The sequence below is a fragment of the Pungitius pungitius genome, chromosome 5 (assembly GCF_949316345.1).
Source record: "Pungitius pungitius chromosome 5, fPunPun2.1, whole genome shotgun sequence".
NCBI lineage: Eukaryota > Metazoa > Chordata > Actinopteri > Perciformes > Gasterosteidae > Pungitius > Pungitius pungitius.
Window position 1 is genome coordinate 8,390,392 of NC_084904.1, and position 19,803 is coordinate 8,410,194.

The window sequence follows — 19,803 nt, forward strand, 5'->3', positions numbered from 1 at the left end:
CTGGAAAAAAGGCCATAATGTAACAAAGTAATCTACCTTAAAAATGCACTTATGTCAATGCTACACACAGTGCCTCAAGAAATGACGCTCCAGCACGGCACGATATCAAATCTGATATTTCATGCTGTGTTGTACAAAAGATAAGGAATTCAACAACATAGTCAATAATGGACATCCTGGTATTTATTATAATTTCAATGCCTTACATGATTTTCAAGTCAGGATGGCCGAGTGGTCTAAGGCGCTGCGTTAAGGTCGCAGTCTCCCCTGGAGGCGTGGGTTCAAATCCCACTTCTGACAAATGCTCTCGCTTCTTCGTTGGATATGTTTATTGAAAGGTATTTGGAAACGAAGATCAGAGATGGATTTTATGTTAAGTTACAGATGTTGTAATCACAAAGAAATTAATGCATTTAAATGCTCTCGACATACCATAAAATACAAACCACTTTTGACTTAATTTTTCAACTTTGGAAACGTATTGCTGCCAGAAGTGTTTAGGTTTTGTAAGTCCAAAAAATGACGTTGGAAGGTAAACCTGGAAAAAAGGCCATAATGTAACAAAGTAATCTACCTTAAAAATGCACTTATGTCAATGCTACACACAGTGCCTCAAGAAATGACGCTTCAGCACGGCACAATATCAAATCTGATATTTCATGCTGTGTTGTACAAAAGATGCGGAATTCAACAACATAGTCTATAAAGGACATCCTGGTATTTATTATAATTTCAATGCCTTACATCATTTTCAAGTCAGGATGGCCGAGTGGTCTAAGGCGCTGCGTTAAGGTCGCAGTCTCCCCTGGAGGCGTGGGTTCAAATCCCACTTCTGACAAATGCTCTCGCTTCTTCGTTGGATATGTTTGTTGAAAGGTATTTGGAAACGAAGATCAGAGATGGATTTTATGTTAAGTTACAGATGTTGTAATCACAAAGAAATTAATGCATTTAAATGCTCTCGACATACCATAAAATACAAACCACTTTTGACTTAATTTTTCAACTTTGGAAACGTATTGCTGCCAGAAGTGTTTAGGTTTTGTAAGTCCAAAAAATGACGTTGGAAGGTAAACCTGGAAAAAAGGCCATAATGTAACAAAGTAATCTACCTTAAAAATGCACTTATGTCAATGCTACACACAGTGCCTCAAGAAATGACGCTCCAGCACGGCACTATATCACATCTGATATTTCATGCTGTGTTGTACAAAAGATAAGGAATTCACCAACATAGTCAATAAAGGACATCCTGGTATTTATTATAATTTCAATGCCTTACATCATTTTTAAGTCAGGATGGCCGAGTGGTCTAAGGCGCTGCGTTAAGGTCGCAGTCTCCCCTGGAGGCGTGGTTTCGAATCCCACTTCTGACAAATGCTCTCGCTTCTTCGTTGGATATGTTTGTTGAAAGGTATTTGGAAACGAAGATCAGAGATGGATTTTATGTTAAGTTACAGATGGTGTAATCACAAAGAAATTAATGCATTTAAATGCTCTCGACATACCATGAAATACAAACCACTTTTGACTTAATTTTTCAACTTTGGAAACGTATTGCTGCCAGAAGTGTTTAGGTTTTGTAAGTCCAAAAAATGACGTTGGAAGGTAAACCTGGAAAAAAGGCCATAATGTAACAAAGTAATCTACCTTAAAAATGCACTTATGTCAATGCTACACAAAGTGCCTCAAGAAATGACACTCCAGCACAGCACGATATCAAATCTGATATTTCATAATGTGTTGTACAAAAGATAAGGAATTCAACAACATAGTCAATAATGGACATCCTGGTATTTATTATAATTTCAATGCCTTACATGATTTTCAAGTCAGGATGGCCGAGTGGTCTAAGGCGCTGCGTTAAGGTCGCAGTCTCCCCTCGAGGCGTGGGTTCAAATCCGACTTCTGACAAATGGACTCGCTTCTTTGTTGGATATGTTTGTTGAAAGGTATTTGGAAACGAAGATCAGAGATGGATTTTATGTTAAGTTACAGAAGTTGTAATCACAAAGAAATTAATGCATTTAAATGCTCTCGACATACCATAAAATACAAACCACTTTTGACTTAATTTTTCAACTTTGGAAACGTATTGCTGCCAGAAGTGTTTAGGTTTTGTAAGTCCAAAAAATGACGTTGGAAGGTAAACCTTGAAAAAAGGCCATAATGTAACAAAGTAATCTACCTTAAAAATGCACTTATGTCAATGCTACACACAGTGCCTCAAGAAATGACGCTCCAGCACGGCACGATATCAAATCTGATATTTCATGCTGTGTTGTACAAAAGATAAGGAATTCAACAACATAGTCAATAATGGACATCCTGGTATTTATTATAATTTCAATGCCTTACATGATTTTCAAGTCAGGATGGCCGAGTGGTCTAAGGCGCTGCGTTAAGGTCGCAGTCTCCCCTGGAGGCGTGGGTTCAAATCCCACTTCTGACAAATGCTCTCGCTTCTTCGTTGGATATGTTTATTGAAAGGTATTTGGAAACGAAGATCAGAGATGGATTTTATGTTAAGTTACAGATGTTGTAATCACAAAGAAATTAATGCATTTAAATGCTCTCGACATACCATAAAATACAAACCACTTTTGACTTAATTTTTCAACTTTGGAAACGTATTGCTGCCAGAAGTGTTTAGGTTTTGTAAGTCCAAAAAATGACGTTGAAAGGTAAACCTGGAAAAAAGGCCATAATGTAACAAAGTAATCTACCTTAAAAATGCACTTATGTCAATGCTACACACAGTGCCTCAAGAAATGACGCTTCAGCACGGCACAATATCAAATCTGATATTTCATGCTGTGTTGTACAAAAGATAAGGAATTCAACAACATAGTCAATAAAGGACATCCTGGTAATTATTATAATTTCAATGCCTTAAATCTTTTATTATTCAGGATGGCCGAGTGGTCTAAGGCGCTGCGTTAAGGTCGCAGTCTCCCCAGGGCCATTGCATGAAACCCGGATAAGGGATTAAGTTGGGCTATCCAGGTTATCCTGGAGGAATTTAGCTCCGACATGGTTGCACGAAAGCAGGTTGAATTAAACCCGGCCAAGTAACCATGGCGATTTATTCTTTGAAGCTAGCCTGCTCCAGACCAGGCTAAGGGTGTGATGTTACTAGATGTTACTGGTTGCTGTTGAGGTGGGGAACTCCATCACCCAGCATTCCCTGGTCTGGTTGGGGGACATGCGCAGAGCGGAGCGCGGCAGAACCCGGGTAGCATTACAGCGGACTGTGCTAGTGAACATTAAAAGTTCTTGAAACGTATATCACGCCCCGTCTGCTTATTATAAGAGTAAGCAAGATACAACATGGTGTCAGAAGTGGCCGTGAGCAGCTAATGAAGATATATCTGCCACGGGAGGACGACGGGAAAAAGAGAAAAAAAAAAAAAAAACTCCGGTCGCGTGAGGTAACGTGCTAACAAGTCAACATGCTAAGAGAGTTTGCTACGTCGTGTGATGGCTACAAGTGGCAGTGGAAGTGAAGCGGGAGACGAAGGACAGATCGAACGTGTAGAAGAGGATCTTGTGCCTGAAGCAGAGGACAACCGGCAACGCGAGAGGGCTGGGGAAGTCCCTGTACCCCGACGTTCAGTAATGGAGAGGCTAAGTCCACCTACTTCCATGCAACTGACTGGTAATCTTGCTGATAACTGGAAGCGTTTTAAGCAACGATTCAATATATATTTAGCAGCAAGTGGAGCAGGGGCTGATGATGAAAAACTGAAAGCCCACATTCTTTTGCATGTTATGGGAGAAGATGCCTTGGACATATATAATAGCTTTCAGTTGGATGAAGCTAATATGACCTTAGCAGAACTAATGATGAAGTTTGAAGAGTACTTTGTGCCTAGCCAGAACGTGACGTTTGAGAGGTACAAGTTTTTCACCCATGACCAGAAGCAAGGAATGCATTTTGATCAGTACTTAGCAGAGCTTCACACATTAAGCAAAACATGTGAATTTGGCACCCTGAGAGATTCGCTAGTGAGAGACAGGATTGTTTGTGGCACAGTGGATAATGCACTCAGAGAGAGACTGCTCAGAGAGGGTGGACTTACACTGGAAAAGTGTGTCACTATGTGCAGAGCAGCAGAAACCACTCGAGCACAAGCTAAAGAGCTTCGGAGAGGTGAAACTACAGTGCATGCTGTACATAAAGAACAGAGAAATAAGAAAACATTTACTAAACAAAAAGACCAGAAAGAGAAATCTGCAGAATTCAGATGTGGTAAATGTGGAGGCAGCCACAAGCCAAAGTCATGTCCTGCGTATGGAAAATCCTGTAACAACTGTGGAAGGAACAATCACTATGCAAAATGTTGCAAGTCAGCTTTTAAGCAGAAGGTTCACGCAGTTGGTGAGGAAGAAGAGGATGATGAGGAGTTCCTTGTGGATGTGGTGCAGGCTCGTACAGATGAAAAAGAGGAATGGATTGTGCCAATAGAAGTGAACAAGACGGTAATACCATTCAAGTTAGATACAGGTGCCCATGTAAACCTGTTATCTTATGAGGATTACAAGACATTGGGAGTGAAAAGCAAAATTCATCCAATAAAAACAAAAGTGACAGGATACACTGGAGAAAGGGTTCCTGTTAAAGGCGGATGCATCGCAACCTTCAAATACAGAGACCAGCAGATAAGAGCATTGCTAATGATCGTGGATACGAGTGCACAACCAATCCTGGGACTCAAGGCATGTTCAAAGCTCAACCTGGTCAAAAGAGTGTTTGTAGTGACATCATCAGAAACTGCCAATGATCATGACTCACTGATGGAGGAGTATAAAGACTGCTTCGAAGGACTTGGATGTCTACCTGGAGAACACAAAATATGCATAGACAAAAGTGTGTCTCCTGTTGTGCATCCTTGTAGGAAAGTTCCTTTTGCACTGCGTGGAAAGCTGAAAGAGGAACTAGCGCGCATGGAAAAACTAAAGGTCATCAAGAAAATAGATGAGCCAACTGAATGGGTCAGCTCGCTGGTTGTAGTACAAAAGAAAACCGGTGCTCTGAGAACGTGCTTGGACCCAAGAGACTTAAACAAAGCTGTAGCAGAGATCCCGAGGGAGTGACACGCGGACACCAGGCAGCTCAGTTCAATATTTCTTTATTTCCTTATTTTGTTATTTTGTTATTTCTTTTGGGTTGCACGCCGTCGCTCTCGCTCCACCCGCGCTCGCTCCTGCGTTCCGAGCTCTGTGTGCCGGGTTCAGCGTCTCTCTCCAGACCTGCTCACTGTTCTTAAGCACAGGGAGACAATTAGTCAAATGCCTCCCAGCTGCGCTTATTACCTGCCGGCACCGTTCCCTGCACCCCTCCTCCCAGCTCTCCCCCCCTGCAGCTGAGCTAATCACACCCCACCACCACATACCCCCACCGCCCGACTTAGGCCGGGGAGCCGTCCGGCCGAACCAACTCCCCCCCCTCCTCCTTCTCCGGAGGGCGGGAGAGGAAGTCGGCCACGACCATCTGCGTCCCGGGCCTATGGATCACCTTGAAGTTAAAAGGCTGTAAAGCTAGATACCACCGAGTGATCCGGGCGTTGGTATCCTTCATGCGGTGGAGCCACTGCAGCGGGGCGTGATCCGAGCAGAGGGTGAATGAGCGTCCCAGGAGGTAGTACCGCAGGGAGTCTGCAAGACAAAAGGGAGAGAAAAGTCAGGTGTGTGGAGGAGAGGTTCCCCGCAGAGAGCCTGTTTTACCCCCTCAACCGCCCATTGGCACCGCTCGGTCCACTGGACCGGATCTGGGGCACCTTTCCGGGTCAGGTCAGTCAAGGGGCTGGTCAGCTCCGCAAAGCCCGGGATGAACCTCCTGTAGTACCCGGCCAGCCCCAGAAACTGCCTCACCTCTTTTTTTGTCTTGGGACGCGGGCAGGCCGCAATAGCCGCGGTCTTGTCTACCTGAGGGCGCACCTGCCCGCCCCCCAAGTGGTACCCCAGATACCGTACCTCCCTCCGCCCAACTGCACACTTCCCTGGGTTGGCAGTGAGCCCGGCCTGCCTCAGGGATTCCAGCACCGCGCCCACATGCTCCGCCCAGGTGGTGCCGTGTATGATCACATCATCCAGGTAGGCGGCAGCATATGCAGCATGCGGGCGAAGCACCCGGTCCATGAGGCGTTGGAAGGTGGCCGGGGCCCCGAACAACCCAAAGGGAAGCATGGCGAATTGGTATAACCCAAACGGAGTGGAGAAAGCCGTCTTTTCCTTGGACTCTGGTGACAAGGGAATCTGCCAGTAGCCCTTGGTTAAATCCAGTGTCGTAAAAAAACGTGCGGTGCCCAATCGGTCCAGGAGTTCGTCGACCCGGGGCATCGGGTAGGCATCGAAACGTGACACGTCATTCACCCTGCGATAGTCCACACAGAACCGCACAGACCCATCCTTCTTAGCGACCAAGACGATGGGGCTGCACCAGGCGCTGTTGGACTCCTCTATTACCCCCATCTCCAGCATTGCCGCTAATTCCCGCTGAACCACTTTTCTCTTGTGTTCAGGTAACCTGTAGGGCCGTGTTCGCACGGTCACGCCCGGGGACGTCTCAATGTGGTGCGCTATGAGGTCCGTGCGACCTGGCAGGAGAGAGAACACATCATTAAATTGACTTTGCAACCGGGCTAAGTCCGTTTTCTGGGCCGCAGAGAGATGGGCATCGAAGTGGAGCCGGGTCGGATCGGTGGACTTAGAGACCTCGGGCCCCAGCTCCTCTCTCTCAGCTACTGCGGACACCAGCGAAACAGACTCCGCCTCCCTCCACTGTTTGAGGAGGTTGAGGTGGTAGATCTGCGTAGCTCCGCCCCTGTCAGATCGCACCACCTCATAGTCGACGTCCCCCACCCGCCGTGTGACCTCGAAGGGCCCTTGCCACCTGGCGAGGAGTTTTGAGCTGGAGGAAGGAAGCAATACAAGAACTTTTTCTCCCGGTGTAAATTGTCTCAGCTTTGCTCCTCTGTTGTACAGCCGTTGTTGACGCTCCTGGGCCTGGAGCAAATTCTCACGTGACAACTCACCCAGTGTGTGGAGTTTGGCTCGCAGGTCCAGGACGTATTGAATCTCGTTCTTACCGGGGCTCGGACCCTCCTCCCAGTGTTCCTTAAGCAGGTCGAGCACCCCCCGTGGTTTCCTGCCAAACAGCAGCTCAAAGGGAGAAAATCCCGTGGAGGCCTGAGGCACCTCCCGTACTGCAAACAACAGAGGATCAAGCCATTTATCCCAATGACGTTCATCGTCGTGAATGAACTTACGAATCATGGATTTTAAGGTTTTATTCAGCCGCTCCACCAGCCCGTCGGTCTGGGGGTGATAGACGCTGGTCCGAATAGACTTAACTCCCAGTAATTCGTAAAGTTCCCGCAGTGTACGTGACATGAACGAGGTGCCCTGGTCCGTCAGAATCTCTTTCGGGATTCCAACGCGGGAGATGACCTGAAACAGCGCCTGCGCAACACTCCTCGCGGAGATGTTGCGCAATGGCACTGCCTCGGGATATCGTGTTGCGTAATCCACCAGAACTAGCACAAAGCGATATCCCCGTGCACTACGGTGAAACGGCCCGATAAGGTCCATACCTAAGCGCTCGAACGGCACCTCCATTAACGGGAGCGGTCGCAGCGGCGCTCTCGGAATGGCCGGCTGGTTCACTAGCTGACATTGCGGGCAGGACGCGCACCATCGGCGCACATCCGCCCAAATGCCTGGCCAGTAAAATCGGGCCGTTATCCGGTCCATAGTTTTGTCACTACCCATGTGGCCCGCCATCGGGTTATAGTGAGCCGCCTGGAAAATTATTTCCCGACGGCTTTTTGGTATTACCAACTGGGTGTTCTCCTGACCTGTACGAGTGTCACGACTCACTCTGTATAACCTGTCCCTGATCAATGAAAAGTGCGGGTATGATAATGCGGTGTCAGGGCGCACCATGTGACCATCAATACGTATCACCTGGTCGAAGGCAGAGCGTAGAGTATCATCACGAGACTGTTCCAGTGGAAAATCTTCCATGGAGCGTAATTCGGGAGCCCGCGGAGTCTCCGTGGGAGGCTCCGTCGGTTCCCCGTCCCTGTCTGCAGTGTCGGACAACCTCGCGTCACCACTGAGCACCGCACACATCCCGCATGTCCCTGCTGATCGTGATCGCACCCCCGCACACTGCCCCGCTAGCTTATGAAACCCTGCCCAGTCCGTCCCCAAGATTAGGGGGTGCGTAAGGCGGGAGCTAACCGCATCCTTTATCTTATGCTTTTTACCCCCAAACCTAATCTCTACCGGTACCACTGGGTAGTCGTGAACATCCCCATGCACACACTTAATACACACCCGCGATGCCTCCACCAATGCCCCGGGTCGAACCAGCCTCTGGTGGATCATGGACTGCGTGCAGCCCGAATCCACCATCGCCTGGTATGTACCCCCCTGGATCCTTACCGGAACGCAGTACGTCGCTCCCGGACCGGGGGAGGGTGTTGGAGGTCCGGCAACCCTCACCGTCTGGCCCACCTCCATCAGTGGGCACTCCCGCCGGTAGTGCCCGGGCTGCCCGCACCTCCAACACTCCTGCCCTGGCGGTTGAGGCGCTCTCGGCGGGTCGGGAAGAGTGCCGGCCCCGGTCGGTTCCGCATGGTCGGCCCCCCTGGTACGCGCTGGTGATCGCGGCGTCGGCAGGGGCCACGCCGCGGCCGGCTGCTGGGTCCTCCTTCGCGGCGTGGGGACTGGTTGCGGTGACGCGGGCGGGCGTCCGCCGTCGCCCCGTCCGCCGGGGTGAACCGCCAGGTGGTCCTCCGCCAGGGTGACCGCGGCCTCCAACGTCGCCGGGCGGTGGTACTGGACCCACGACGAGGTCCGCGGCGGCAGCCCTTGCAGAAACTGCTCCACCACCACTTTCTCCACCACCGCCGGTGCTCCGCCCGCGCCCCCCGGCTGCAGCCACCTGTTGGCCGCGTCTCGTAGCCGCTGAGCGAAGGCGAATGGACGGTCCTCCGGCCCCAGCCTCGCCTCCCGGAAACGCCTCCTGTGGTCCTCGGGGGAGAGCCCCAGCCGGTCCATGATGGCCTTCTTCACCCCGGCGTAGTCATGCCTCGCCCCGGGTGGCAGACCCAGGGCTGCCGTCTGCGCCTCCCCGGTCAGCAGTGGCAGCAGGCGGATCGCCCATTCGTCCGCCGGCCACCCGCACGCCCCCGCCATCGCCTCGAACATCTCCAAGTACGACTGCACCTCGTCCGCCGGCGTCATCTTGTGCAGCACCACCCCCGCGTACGCCGGGGGACCCGTCGGCGGTGCTGCCGCGATTGGCCGGGCCACCAATTGCTCTAACACCCGGGTCTGCCGATCCGTCTGGGCTTGGAGCGCCCCCAGAAAGTGCCGGTTAGACTCGGCCTGCTCACGCTGCATTGCGGCGATCTCGCCCAGCATCCGCCCGAGCGTGACCGCCGGCTGCGCCATCCCCTCCGCGTGGTGATCGCCGGGTTCCATTCCTTAGTTGGGCGCCACTGTAGCAGAGATCCCGAGGGAGTGACACGCGGACACCAGGCAGCTCAGTTCAATATTTCTTTATTTCCTTATTTTGTTATTTCGTTATTTCTTTTGGGTTGCACGCCGTCGCTCTCGCTCCACCCGCGCTCGCTCCTGCGTTCCGAGCTCTGTGTGCCGGGTTCAGCGTCTCTCTCCAGACCTGCTCACTGTTCTTAAGCACAGGGAGACAATTAGTCAAATGCCTCCCAGCTGCGCTTATTACCTGCCGGCACCGTTCCCTGCACCCCTCCTCCCAGCTCTCCCCCCCTGCAGCTGAGCTAATCACACCCCACCACCACAAAAGCGATAAAAAGAGAGCACTTTAAGTTACCAACCAGAGAAGAAATCATGGCGCAGTTTGCTGGAGCTAAATGGTTCAGCAAACTGGATGCTTCATCAGGTTTCTGGCAGCTGAGGCTGGACGAGGAGAGTTCGAAGCTGTGCACATTCAACACACCTGAGGGCAGGTACAGGTTTCTTCGTCTGCCATATGGTATTCTGTCAGCGCCTGAAGTCTACCATAAGACTATTCATATGATCTTCGAGCACATACCAGGAGTAGAGACAATGATGGATGACGTCATAGTCTGGGGGTCGACTCGATAAGAACACGACGAAAGACTGAGACAAGTGCTAGACAAGACAAGGGAAGTGAATCTGAAGCTTAACAAAGACAAATGTGAGTTTGGAGTGAAAACACTTACCTTTGTGGGAGATGTTGTCAGTGAAGAGGGGGTGAAGCCCGACCCGAGAAAAACGTCAGCAATCAACAACATGGAAAGACCAAACAACAAAGACGAGGTCAGGCGTTTTCTGGGAATGGTCACCTATCTGGCTAAATTTGTCCCTCAGCTGTCAGCGCAGTCAGCACCTCTCAGGAGTCTTCTTGAACAGAAGAATGAGTGGATCTGGTCCCATGAGCAGGAACAATGTTTTGTGAAACTGAAAGAGACTCTGACACAAGAGCCCGTGTTAAAGTTTTATGACCCAGAGAAGAAAACGAGGATTTCAGCAGATGCGTCACAGTACGGCTTAGGAGCGGTGCTGCTGCAGGAATACGATGAGCAGTGGCTACCCGTTGCTTATGCATCCAGAGCCTTGACAAGCGCTGAGTCCAGGTATGCTCAAATCGAGAAGGAGCTGTTAGCGAGCATGTATGCATGTGAACGTTTTCACCAATATGTCTACGGTCAAGCTTTTGAAGTGGAAACGGACCATAAACCTCTGGTGTCCATCATGTCCAAACCTCTGAATGACTGTCCTGTACGGATACAGCGCATGCTAATCAGGCTGCAAAAATATGACATACACATGACATACACACAAGGGAAATACATGTACACCGCCGACACCTTGTCTAGAGCAGTGGATAAGGGGGAGCGTGCGGACAGCGAAGACACTGCAGAAATCCAGGCGTATGTGGATATGATTGTGCTGAATCTGCCGGTAACAGCTGACAGAACAGAACAAATACGCAGAGAGACAAATGCAGATGAAACGATGACAGAACTCAAACGCACAATACAAACAGGATGGCCTGAAAACAAAAGGGATTGCCCCACGAAAATACAAGACTACTGGAACTGTAGATCTGAGCTCAGTGTGGTGGATGACTTAGTGTTGAAGGGGAGCAAGTTTGTTATTCCATCATCGTTACGTAAACAAATGCTCCAAAAGATACACGAAGGCCATCTCGGAGAAGTCAAGTGTAAACGGCGGGCAAGAGAAGTAATGTACTGGCCGAGAATCAATCAAGATATCAGCCAGACAACAGCGTCGTGTGAGCTATGTCGCATCTACAGGCCAAAACAACAAGCTGAGCCGCTGATGACTCATCCAGTGCCCCACAGACCGTACTACAAGGTTGGTACTGATCTATTTGACTGTGATGGAAAGAGTTACATAGTGGTCACCGACTACTTTTCAAATTATCCAGAAGTTGGAGCGCTGCAGTCAACATCAAGCAAAGCAGTCATCAGCTACCTAAAGACTGTCTTTGCCAGGCATGGAGTGCCATGTGAACTGTTTTCAGACAATGGGCCCCAGTTTTCCAGCTGTGAGTTTGCTGCCTTTGCCAGGGAATGGGGGTTTCAACACTCAACATCGAGTCCAACTTATCCAAAATCCAACGGCTTGGCAGAAAGCTCAGTGAAAACAGTAAAAAACTTGATGAGGAAAGCACAGGACAGAGATGACTTTCAGAAGAGCTTACTGATCTATAGGAGTGCACCTCTACAGAACGGACTGTCACCAGCTCAAATGCTGATGGGTAGACGCATTCGCTTTAACCTACCAATAACTGAGGATTTGCTTACGCCAAAGAACGCACACAAAGTCAGAAAAATAAAAGAGGAACAAAAAGCAAAGCAAAAACAGCTGTATGATCGAACAGCCAAACACCTGCCAAAGCTGAGTCCTGGAGACCTGGTGCGTCTCAGGGACGTCTCTGCAGGCACATGGGGACAAAAGGGACAGGTGGAGGAGGAAGTTGCTCCACGCTCCTACAGGATCCAGACGGAGAATGGAGTGTCTCTGAGGAGGAACCGCACAGATCTGCAACTTCAAGCGACTGAACAGGACAGTATAGTTCAAGAGACAGTTCAGGAGGATACAACGGAATCTACTGAGCTATCGGACAGTGGTCTGACAGCGACGTCTGCGTCAACGACTGAGGCGACACCTTTCAGATTGCTGAAATCGCCGGCTGCTGAAAGACAGGCTAGACCTAGGAGACATATTCAGCCACCTATGAGGTTGATCGAGAGTTGCTAGGCTATCTCTAGTTTGTTTTGATTGAAAGGAAGGAAAAAGCAATGTGTACCTTTAAGTTTGTCTTGTTCGAGAAAAAAAAAAAGAAAGAAAAAAAAAAAAAAAAGGGAAGTTGCAATTGTAGTAGTTGTTTACAGGTATAGTTCATATGTTACATTACGGCACCTAAAGATGGCTATGTTTTTACAGGGGTAAATATTCTCATTGTAAGGGGAAAGATGTGATGTTACTAGATGTTACTGGTTGCTGTTGAGGTGGGGAACTCCATCACCCAGCATTCCCTGGTCTGGTTGGGGGACATGCGCAGAGCGGAGCGCGGCAGAACCCGGGTAGCATTACAGCGGACTGTGCTAGTGAACATTAAAAGTTCTTGAAACGTATATCACGCCTCGTCTGCTTATTATAAGAGTAAGCAAGATACAACAAAGGGCTAGGCTAAAATTAATCCTGCAGCCTCATGTGTTAAATCAGCTGCCGCTTTGACCCGAAACAAACGGGTTTAACCGTTATCCCGTTGGTTTCTGAATGCGTTCTGATTCATTTTTATTAACATGCATCACTTGTCACTATTGCTCTCACCAGTTTGGTTTAAAACTCTACTTTTGCAGATGTTCCGTTCGGTGGTCCATAAAAATTACCTCACGGACCTTTTTCACAAAATTTCGCGGACCGTAAGAAGGTCCTACGGATTATAATCACGTCGAAATACCAACGGGGGGGTATAGTTGTTCCAGACTGACCCACCTACGGGGCGGGGTGGAGCGCTGGTGGGCGAAACTGGGAGTGTACAATTGTAAACTGACTAAATTGTGATGAGGGCGATTTATAAAGTCCCATTCACCGGTGTTTCTTCTTGCACCATGATATCCACTTCTGAACGACGTGTTGGATGAAGAAGCGCTGATATAAAGACGCGCTTTCAGACGTGAGAGAGTTTTCCGGGACAGATCAGACCTTTTAGCTGTTTCCGACGTGTACCTGCATGAGAGCTATATATTTTCTGGTGATGGAATCCGTTATTTGTGCAGGGTCTGAAGCCTGCTCTCACTATCCCACAGATGGTCTGTGGGGCACTGCGCTTTTTTGCAAGCGGCAGATGCCGAGGGAGATGCCAAAACTGTAAATAAATGCACTATTTGCCGTACCGTCCGAAGTGTGTGCTTGTCCCTGAAGTCCTTGGCACACATCTTCATTACCTTCCCTGGCAAGAGGAGAACGTGTTACACCAAAGAGGATTTCCACAGTCCGTACACGTGCAACATCCTCTGTTAAGGCACTTACCAGCCTGCAAAATGGTTTCATATTTTATCTTGACTTGTTGCCAGGATCTTTGCTTTCCAGTCATGTTTGTTCTGTATGAACATTAATTGTAGAAAGATATTTAGAATCAGACACAGCATAGAGATTTGTGTATATGGTTCTAAAACTTATCCTTGCATTGTGGATAAGGGTTTAAAATTAGGCTTCGTTTTTTGGATACATTTCAAGAGGAGGTTTAATTCCCTCTGCTCAGTTTTGAAACAATCATATTGTAGCAATTAAAGCAGAGTCCTAGTAAGGAGATATTTCTAAATCCTTCTGCATTCAGTCGATCCGCGATTGTCTGCTTTTTCTCTATGTTTAGTTACAGCTGCTATATTCCTTTTTTGCTTATGATATGCTTCACTTCCTCATACATTTCATTATAAGTTGTTGCTCAGCGGGTGAGAATTATGCTGCACGCGGCGCATTCTCCATTTCGGCATCAGTAAATCTGTGATTGATATTGTGGTCTACTTAAGAAAACCGTGGACGTGCACTTATCCGAGATATGTGCTCCTGGATCGACTTAGCGCCTCCTTCTCAGCGCGACTCGGCAAACGTGCAACCGATTAAGCCGCAATGAGCAGGTCACACTAAGTCAAGCAGCGCTTAATCACATAGCCCCGATTTCTTTATTCTACTTTTGTGCAATACCCCCCCAGATGTCTCTGCGTCTGTTTCCTAATTCGTCACACTTTAATAAACTTACTGCTAAAAATCTACAAAACGCATCACAAATCCATTTCAGCGTTTATGATTATATAAGTGAGCACTACATCACAGTCATGTATGAAAACATTTTTTAAAGAAAATATATTTAAAAAATGATTGGAACGACCTGGAATCGAACCGTGTCGGTCAAAAAATAAAAATACCAATCAACCAGCTGCTCTATTCAGTGCCCCACAGAGATCCAGAAAATAGTTTTGCCATTTGTATTATTTATTTATTAAGTAAAAGCAGAACACAATGGATGGAGGAATGTTTTTAGTGTGTGGGATCTAAAACGACAGGTTGCCTTGGGCGTGTCGTAGAACACTTCATTTTCCAACTGATTTTTAAACAGTTTGGTTTGTTATGAACGTTAGAGATGTAGTTATGACACTGCAAACATACCGTGAATAATTATCTTATGTATGTCAAAAATATAATTATGTTCTAAAATAAGTACAAGATTTCCATTTACAAATATACATCAAGAAATGCATGTTGAAATCTCCACCCTGTACAGAGATGTATTTATGACACTGCATACTTATGAGTAATTGTAATTATAACCATGGGTTTTCATACGAAAATTACATCAAAACAGAAACATATTCAAAAGTATGCAGTGGCATAACTACATCGCTGAGGTTTATAACAACCCAACCCGTTTTAAAAACGATTGACAATTTAGCCTATTATTATTATTTTAAGTACATGTATCACTACCAACACATTACGTTATGGGTGAGCGAGCTTACCCTACCAAGATGGCCGCCACGTGCCGACTTTCTATACTCCACCGTAAGACATCTAGCCTTTATATATCTATGCTTTGCGACAAAGTTAATTTTCACTCAATCCAACAGACCTTGCGACCGGAAGTTATTTGGTTTTCCGTTTCCTGTCTGAAGATCTGCACAACTCTTATCGCACCATGTAAGCATTTACATTTTGTAAACAACATTCTAAAAGCATGTCGTTGCAACAATGTGTGATTTACTAGTTGGACCGTATCTACCGGCATGTTAGCTAGTAAAAGCGCTATTTATCTAAAAGTAATGTCTATAACTTCACAGTGATACAGCATAGACAACGGTGTTCTGCTAACGTTAGCTCCCGTGGCTAAGCTATCCGGATAGCATCGCGCTTGCTAGATAATGTACATTCATGTAACCTTAAGTGAAACGGTTTCTAACGGTTTCAATGTTGAGCACCTTAGCGAGACGCCAACGTTTGATGCGGTGTTATTGAAAGGTAGAAGTCGTATGTAGATACATTTCATCGGAATGCAACGTAAAGCTCTATAACGCATGAACACGTGATCAATTCCCCATGGGCCGATAACCTGCGCAGTTTGCTTAACGGCACCCGCACAGGTACTGAACTAAGTTAATGGCGTAATACTCTTCAACAAAACGTTATTACAGACCTCAGAGAAAGAATACTCCGCCGCCTTCACGATAACATGATACGTTTTTTTCAGCTTGAGTTCTTTAAAAAAAAAGTTAATTCCTTATTCATTCATGAATCAACAATGTTTTAGGAACAATCATTGCCAAGTCGAAACTTATTAGGGTGTTTTTTGTAGTATCATTTTGCTTTGCTTTGGTTTGGTTGTTGACCATGCCATGCATATATCACTGTAAAGTCTTTCGATTTCAAGTATGAAACATTGGTCTGATATGTGATCCCTTTTTCAACAGAATGCCAAAATCGAAGGAAGTTCTCTCTTCCACGTCTGGAAGTGACTCTGACAGTGAAGTAGAGACCAAGGTTTGTGCTGACATTGGAATATCTCTAAGATCCTACATTGGTAATAGTCCACAAACAATGCGTGGGTAGTTATTTACTTCCCCACAGTTTAAAATCCAGAAGACCTCGAAAAGATGTCGTCGATACTGAGATCTTCGAGCACTAGCCACTGCTAGGTGGGATGGAACTTTGCAGGTTAATTTACCACTTCAAAAGATGCTTTAGAGAATATCTGCTACTTGGATTACAAAGGGGGGATGCAATACATGTAATTAAATGATTATATTTATATTGTCTTTGCCATAGGACAGAACTTATTCAGTAACTCTGATGATACCACGTTTAGTTTTCTCAACTGTTCCGCTCGTATCTACACAAGTGAGCCTCTGAACTGTACACCACCTCCATTTTCAATGCATGGCAAACATAAAATGTGGGGTAAGGATTTGAAACATTTTTTTCATAGGCCAAGCGAAAGAAGGCAAGTGTGCCCGAAAAATCAGCCAAGAAACCAAAGAGCGGAGAGAGTTCCAAGCCAGGTGGCTCCGCCAAGGGCAACAGTAATGCAGACGACAACATGTTCCAGGTGAGTGTGACAGGTACACTAAATAAGTAGATTCATTAAGGTGAATTATTGAAACGGACTAAAAAATAAAATGTTTTCATTCACTACTCCACAAGCATGTTAAAATATCAATAGCACAATGCATTCGGGTATTTTACAGCTGAAAAGATATTCTAGGCTACTACGAGAATTGTTTAATACTTTTTCTATATAGAAAAGGTCCAGTCAACAGTTGTTTTGTTTCTTACAGATTGGGAAGATGAGATATGTCAGCGTGAGGGACTTCAAAGGTAAAGTCCTGATTGACATCAGAGAGTACTGGATGAACCAAGATGGAGAGATGAAACCAGGGAAAAAAGGTGATTTGCTCTCTAATGCTAACAAAATGTGTTTGTAATAACTTTTCAGTTATCAACATATGATATTTATCTGAAGAGCCATGTAGATGGAAAGATAGAGTTCTGAAGATGTTTTCTGCTCCCAATACCAGTACAAAAAAGGGTGTTTCATTTAATGTACCCTTCATAGGACCGGTTCCTCAAAAGCAGGTTAAAGTCAGCAGTGTTGCTGTTAAGGCTGAGAATGAGATGGATCAGTTGGTGTTGTTTAGTGGAGAAATTTTAGTACTACTTGTTCCTCCAAGTGCAAAAAAAGACCCAACTTTTTTGATTTATTCCCTCAGCAAACATGAATTTATTGTTTATTGACAAGGGTCTTCTTTGATACAGCATGGTGTTCCCAGACCATAAAGCAGTGTGTGTTGGATCAGGGGTTCCCAACTAGTGTTGTACAAATATAATTACACTGTCTTGGATTAACTAATTGATATCATTCTAGATTGGATTTGTATTCAATGTATAAATGAAATAAAAGTTTAACAGGCATAACTATTACTTTTACTACAGGAAAAAAACTAGAAATAGAAATTTAATTAATAAATAATATGGAGTAATACAACATTTAATAAAATGTATATAAAATGGAAATGAAGTGCAAATGAAAACGTAGCATTATCATTATCGGAATAATTTGACAAATCATTCAGCAGTCAATATTTTGGCCTCACAGAAGCAGCAGTTCACATGAGAACACGTGACAACGCGTGATCGTCTCAGCACACAGACAGCATTTGGAGTCGCCAGTCAGTGAAAAATGCCACTTGCATTCCTGCGAGCGTTGGATCTTTGGTTTCCATATGACGCTTTAATTTGGACGGCTTCAATGTGTTGTTGGAGTTATGCTGCGTTCACACCAAAAGCCAAGCGGATTTTCGCCACGCTTGACTTGCCCGACTAGTTGTAGTTATTTTGTGACTTGTGTCCGTAGAGAACGTTATAACACACAGCTTGAATTTCACCGACTCCTCCAGGAAGTGCGTCTGGATGACGCTGCTTCAGGCTGACCAGCAGTCGGTTTAATGAGCGTCTCTCAGAATCACTGTGTTGGAGCACAGCTACCATGTGAACGACAGATCACAACCAGAGCCAGAGGCGTTGTCTCCATATCACTCAATATGGTCACTTCCATTCTTTGCGGAAAAGCAAAAATTGCGGCGGACAAATCTGAATTCGAGGCTTTGTAGCAGCTGTCCATAAACCAATGGGTTGCTTTTGTAATGGATATGTCCACCTGTTACATAAAGTCTCTTGTTAATACCTGGACGAATTTAACCATGGATACCACTTGTGCAGTGGGACAGTTTGAACTGTTGACATTTCTTTTAGGAATCTCCCTGAATCCTGAACAATGGAACCAACTGAAGGACCAGATGTCAGACATTGATGACGCCATGAAGAGAATATAAGCGTTCCCCCCTTAATGTTACTTGTTGAAGTAATTATGTTAGATTAGCTTATTGTTTTTTTGTATTATTTACTAGTGGACTGGTTTAGTTTGTTTTATAGATCTTGTGTTGTCCTCATTCTCTGGTGGTCTGTGTAAAACCCAGGTGAAGTAAAGGTGTGGGTGGAGGAGTAGGTGGGGGAACATCACAGTTGGTGGGTAGAATACAGCGGCGTTTTAGTATTGAACAATAAAAAAAAAGGAGGCTCTAACTTAATATGGTTGTCGATGTGTCTAAATTTGTGTTCACAACTGTATTGTGTGCATTTTTGTTTGATCCTGATGGTTTTGATCTTTGTAATACATTGAACCCAACCCATGGGTACTCTTCCTTTTTAAAAAGCCATGTCTGCTCTGTAATGTTGTACCTATGAGCGATTCGATTCATGGCGAAACACGGGATTAAGTTTTGAAAATAAACTAGTACACAAATCTGCAAATGTGATTGTTCTGGTCTTGCGTTACATGTAAACCAGCTCCTTCAGGCCTTCTGTGTCCTAAAAAGCCCCACAGGTGGCAGCAGAGAGCAGAGCTGGAGACCTGCATCTTTTTTTCAATGCTGTCTTCTGAGGACGTCTTCCATTTAGAACAGGGGATTATTTTATGGGCTGCTTCTGTGAATTCCTGGAGAGCTTTTCTGCCCAACATGAGGCATACTGCACTGTTGGAACACTACAGAGAAGGGGATGGAGACAAGCTTTGTTTCTTTCTTACAGTAGCATCGTAGTTGTCCATTATAGGTCCTTCCGCATCTACTCCTGTGATGTTGAGACGAGAGGAGTCCTCGTGGCGTCTACAATGACTTCTTGTATTGCTTTGTAGTGTTGAGGACATACGAGTCATCTATGCAGGTGGCAATAGACCGGATAAAGAGCATCTTGGGAGTCAGTTCATTCGGTTTCATCCACACCACACTAAATGTAACTTATTACACTTCTTTCAGCATAGAGGTGAAGGACAAATCTTGTAATGCGCTAATTGCAGAAGCTACTGTTCACCTGCTCATAGTTATAAAGGTATATTCTCGTAAGTCAATCCAGGACTTGGTTGTCGTACACTGGCTGGGCCTCTGAGCACATGCTCGTGAGCTGGAATCCAGACCAAACCGGTGTGGCATTGTCACCAACCCTTTTCTGTAGCAAGTACTCCCCTGAAGCATCGCGGCGCCACGGCTCTCAGTAAAGTTCACATCTTCTCAATGCCTGCAGAGAAGAAAAGGGGTGATGGTAACTGTTTGAGCAGAATGACTGTTTACTGGTATCCTGTCCACTACACAGACAGGGGAGTGGAGTACTTGTTGACATTTCCCAGGCACTTTTCAACTGCGTGGT

At 46.2% G+C, this 19,803-nt stretch overlaps 1 protein-coding gene and 4 non-coding genes across 5 annotated transcripts; all 5 read left to right on the top strand.

Annotated features, from left to right (window-relative positions):
- The first annotated feature begins 217 nt into the window (after positions 1-217).
- On the top strand, positions 218-300 carry trnal-aag (transfer RNA leucine (anticodon AAG)). The gene has a single exon. It is a non-coding gene; the product is annotated as a tRNA-Leu (tRNA).
- A 455-nt stretch (positions 301-755) lies between these two features.
- Positions 756-838, top strand: trnal-aag (transfer RNA leucine (anticodon AAG)). The gene has a single exon. It is a non-coding gene; the product is annotated as a tRNA-Leu (tRNA).
- A 455-nt stretch (positions 839-1,293) lies between these two features.
- trnal-aag (transfer RNA leucine (anticodon AAG)) lies at positions 1,294-1,376 on the top strand. The gene has a single exon. It is a non-coding gene; the product is annotated as a tRNA-Leu (tRNA).
- A 993-nt stretch (positions 1,377-2,369) lies between these two features.
- Positions 2,370-2,452, top strand: trnal-aag (transfer RNA leucine (anticodon AAG)). The gene has a single exon. It is a non-coding gene; the product is annotated as a tRNA-Leu (tRNA).
- A 12,640-nt stretch (positions 2,453-15,092) lies between these two features.
- Positions 15,093-18,912, top strand: sub1b (SUB1 regulator of transcription b). Its single transcript, XM_037483425.2, has 5 exons — positions 15,093-15,249; positions 16,017-16,086; positions 16,532-16,651; positions 16,881-16,989; positions 18,355-18,912. Exons 2-5 carry the CDS (start codon positions 16,018-16,020, stop codon positions 18,432-18,434), a joined length of 378 nt encoding a protein of 125 aa, XP_037339322.1. The 5' UTR covers positions 15,093-15,249; position 16,017; the 3' UTR covers positions 18,435-18,912.
- Positions 18,913-19,803: the final 891 nt, after the last annotated feature.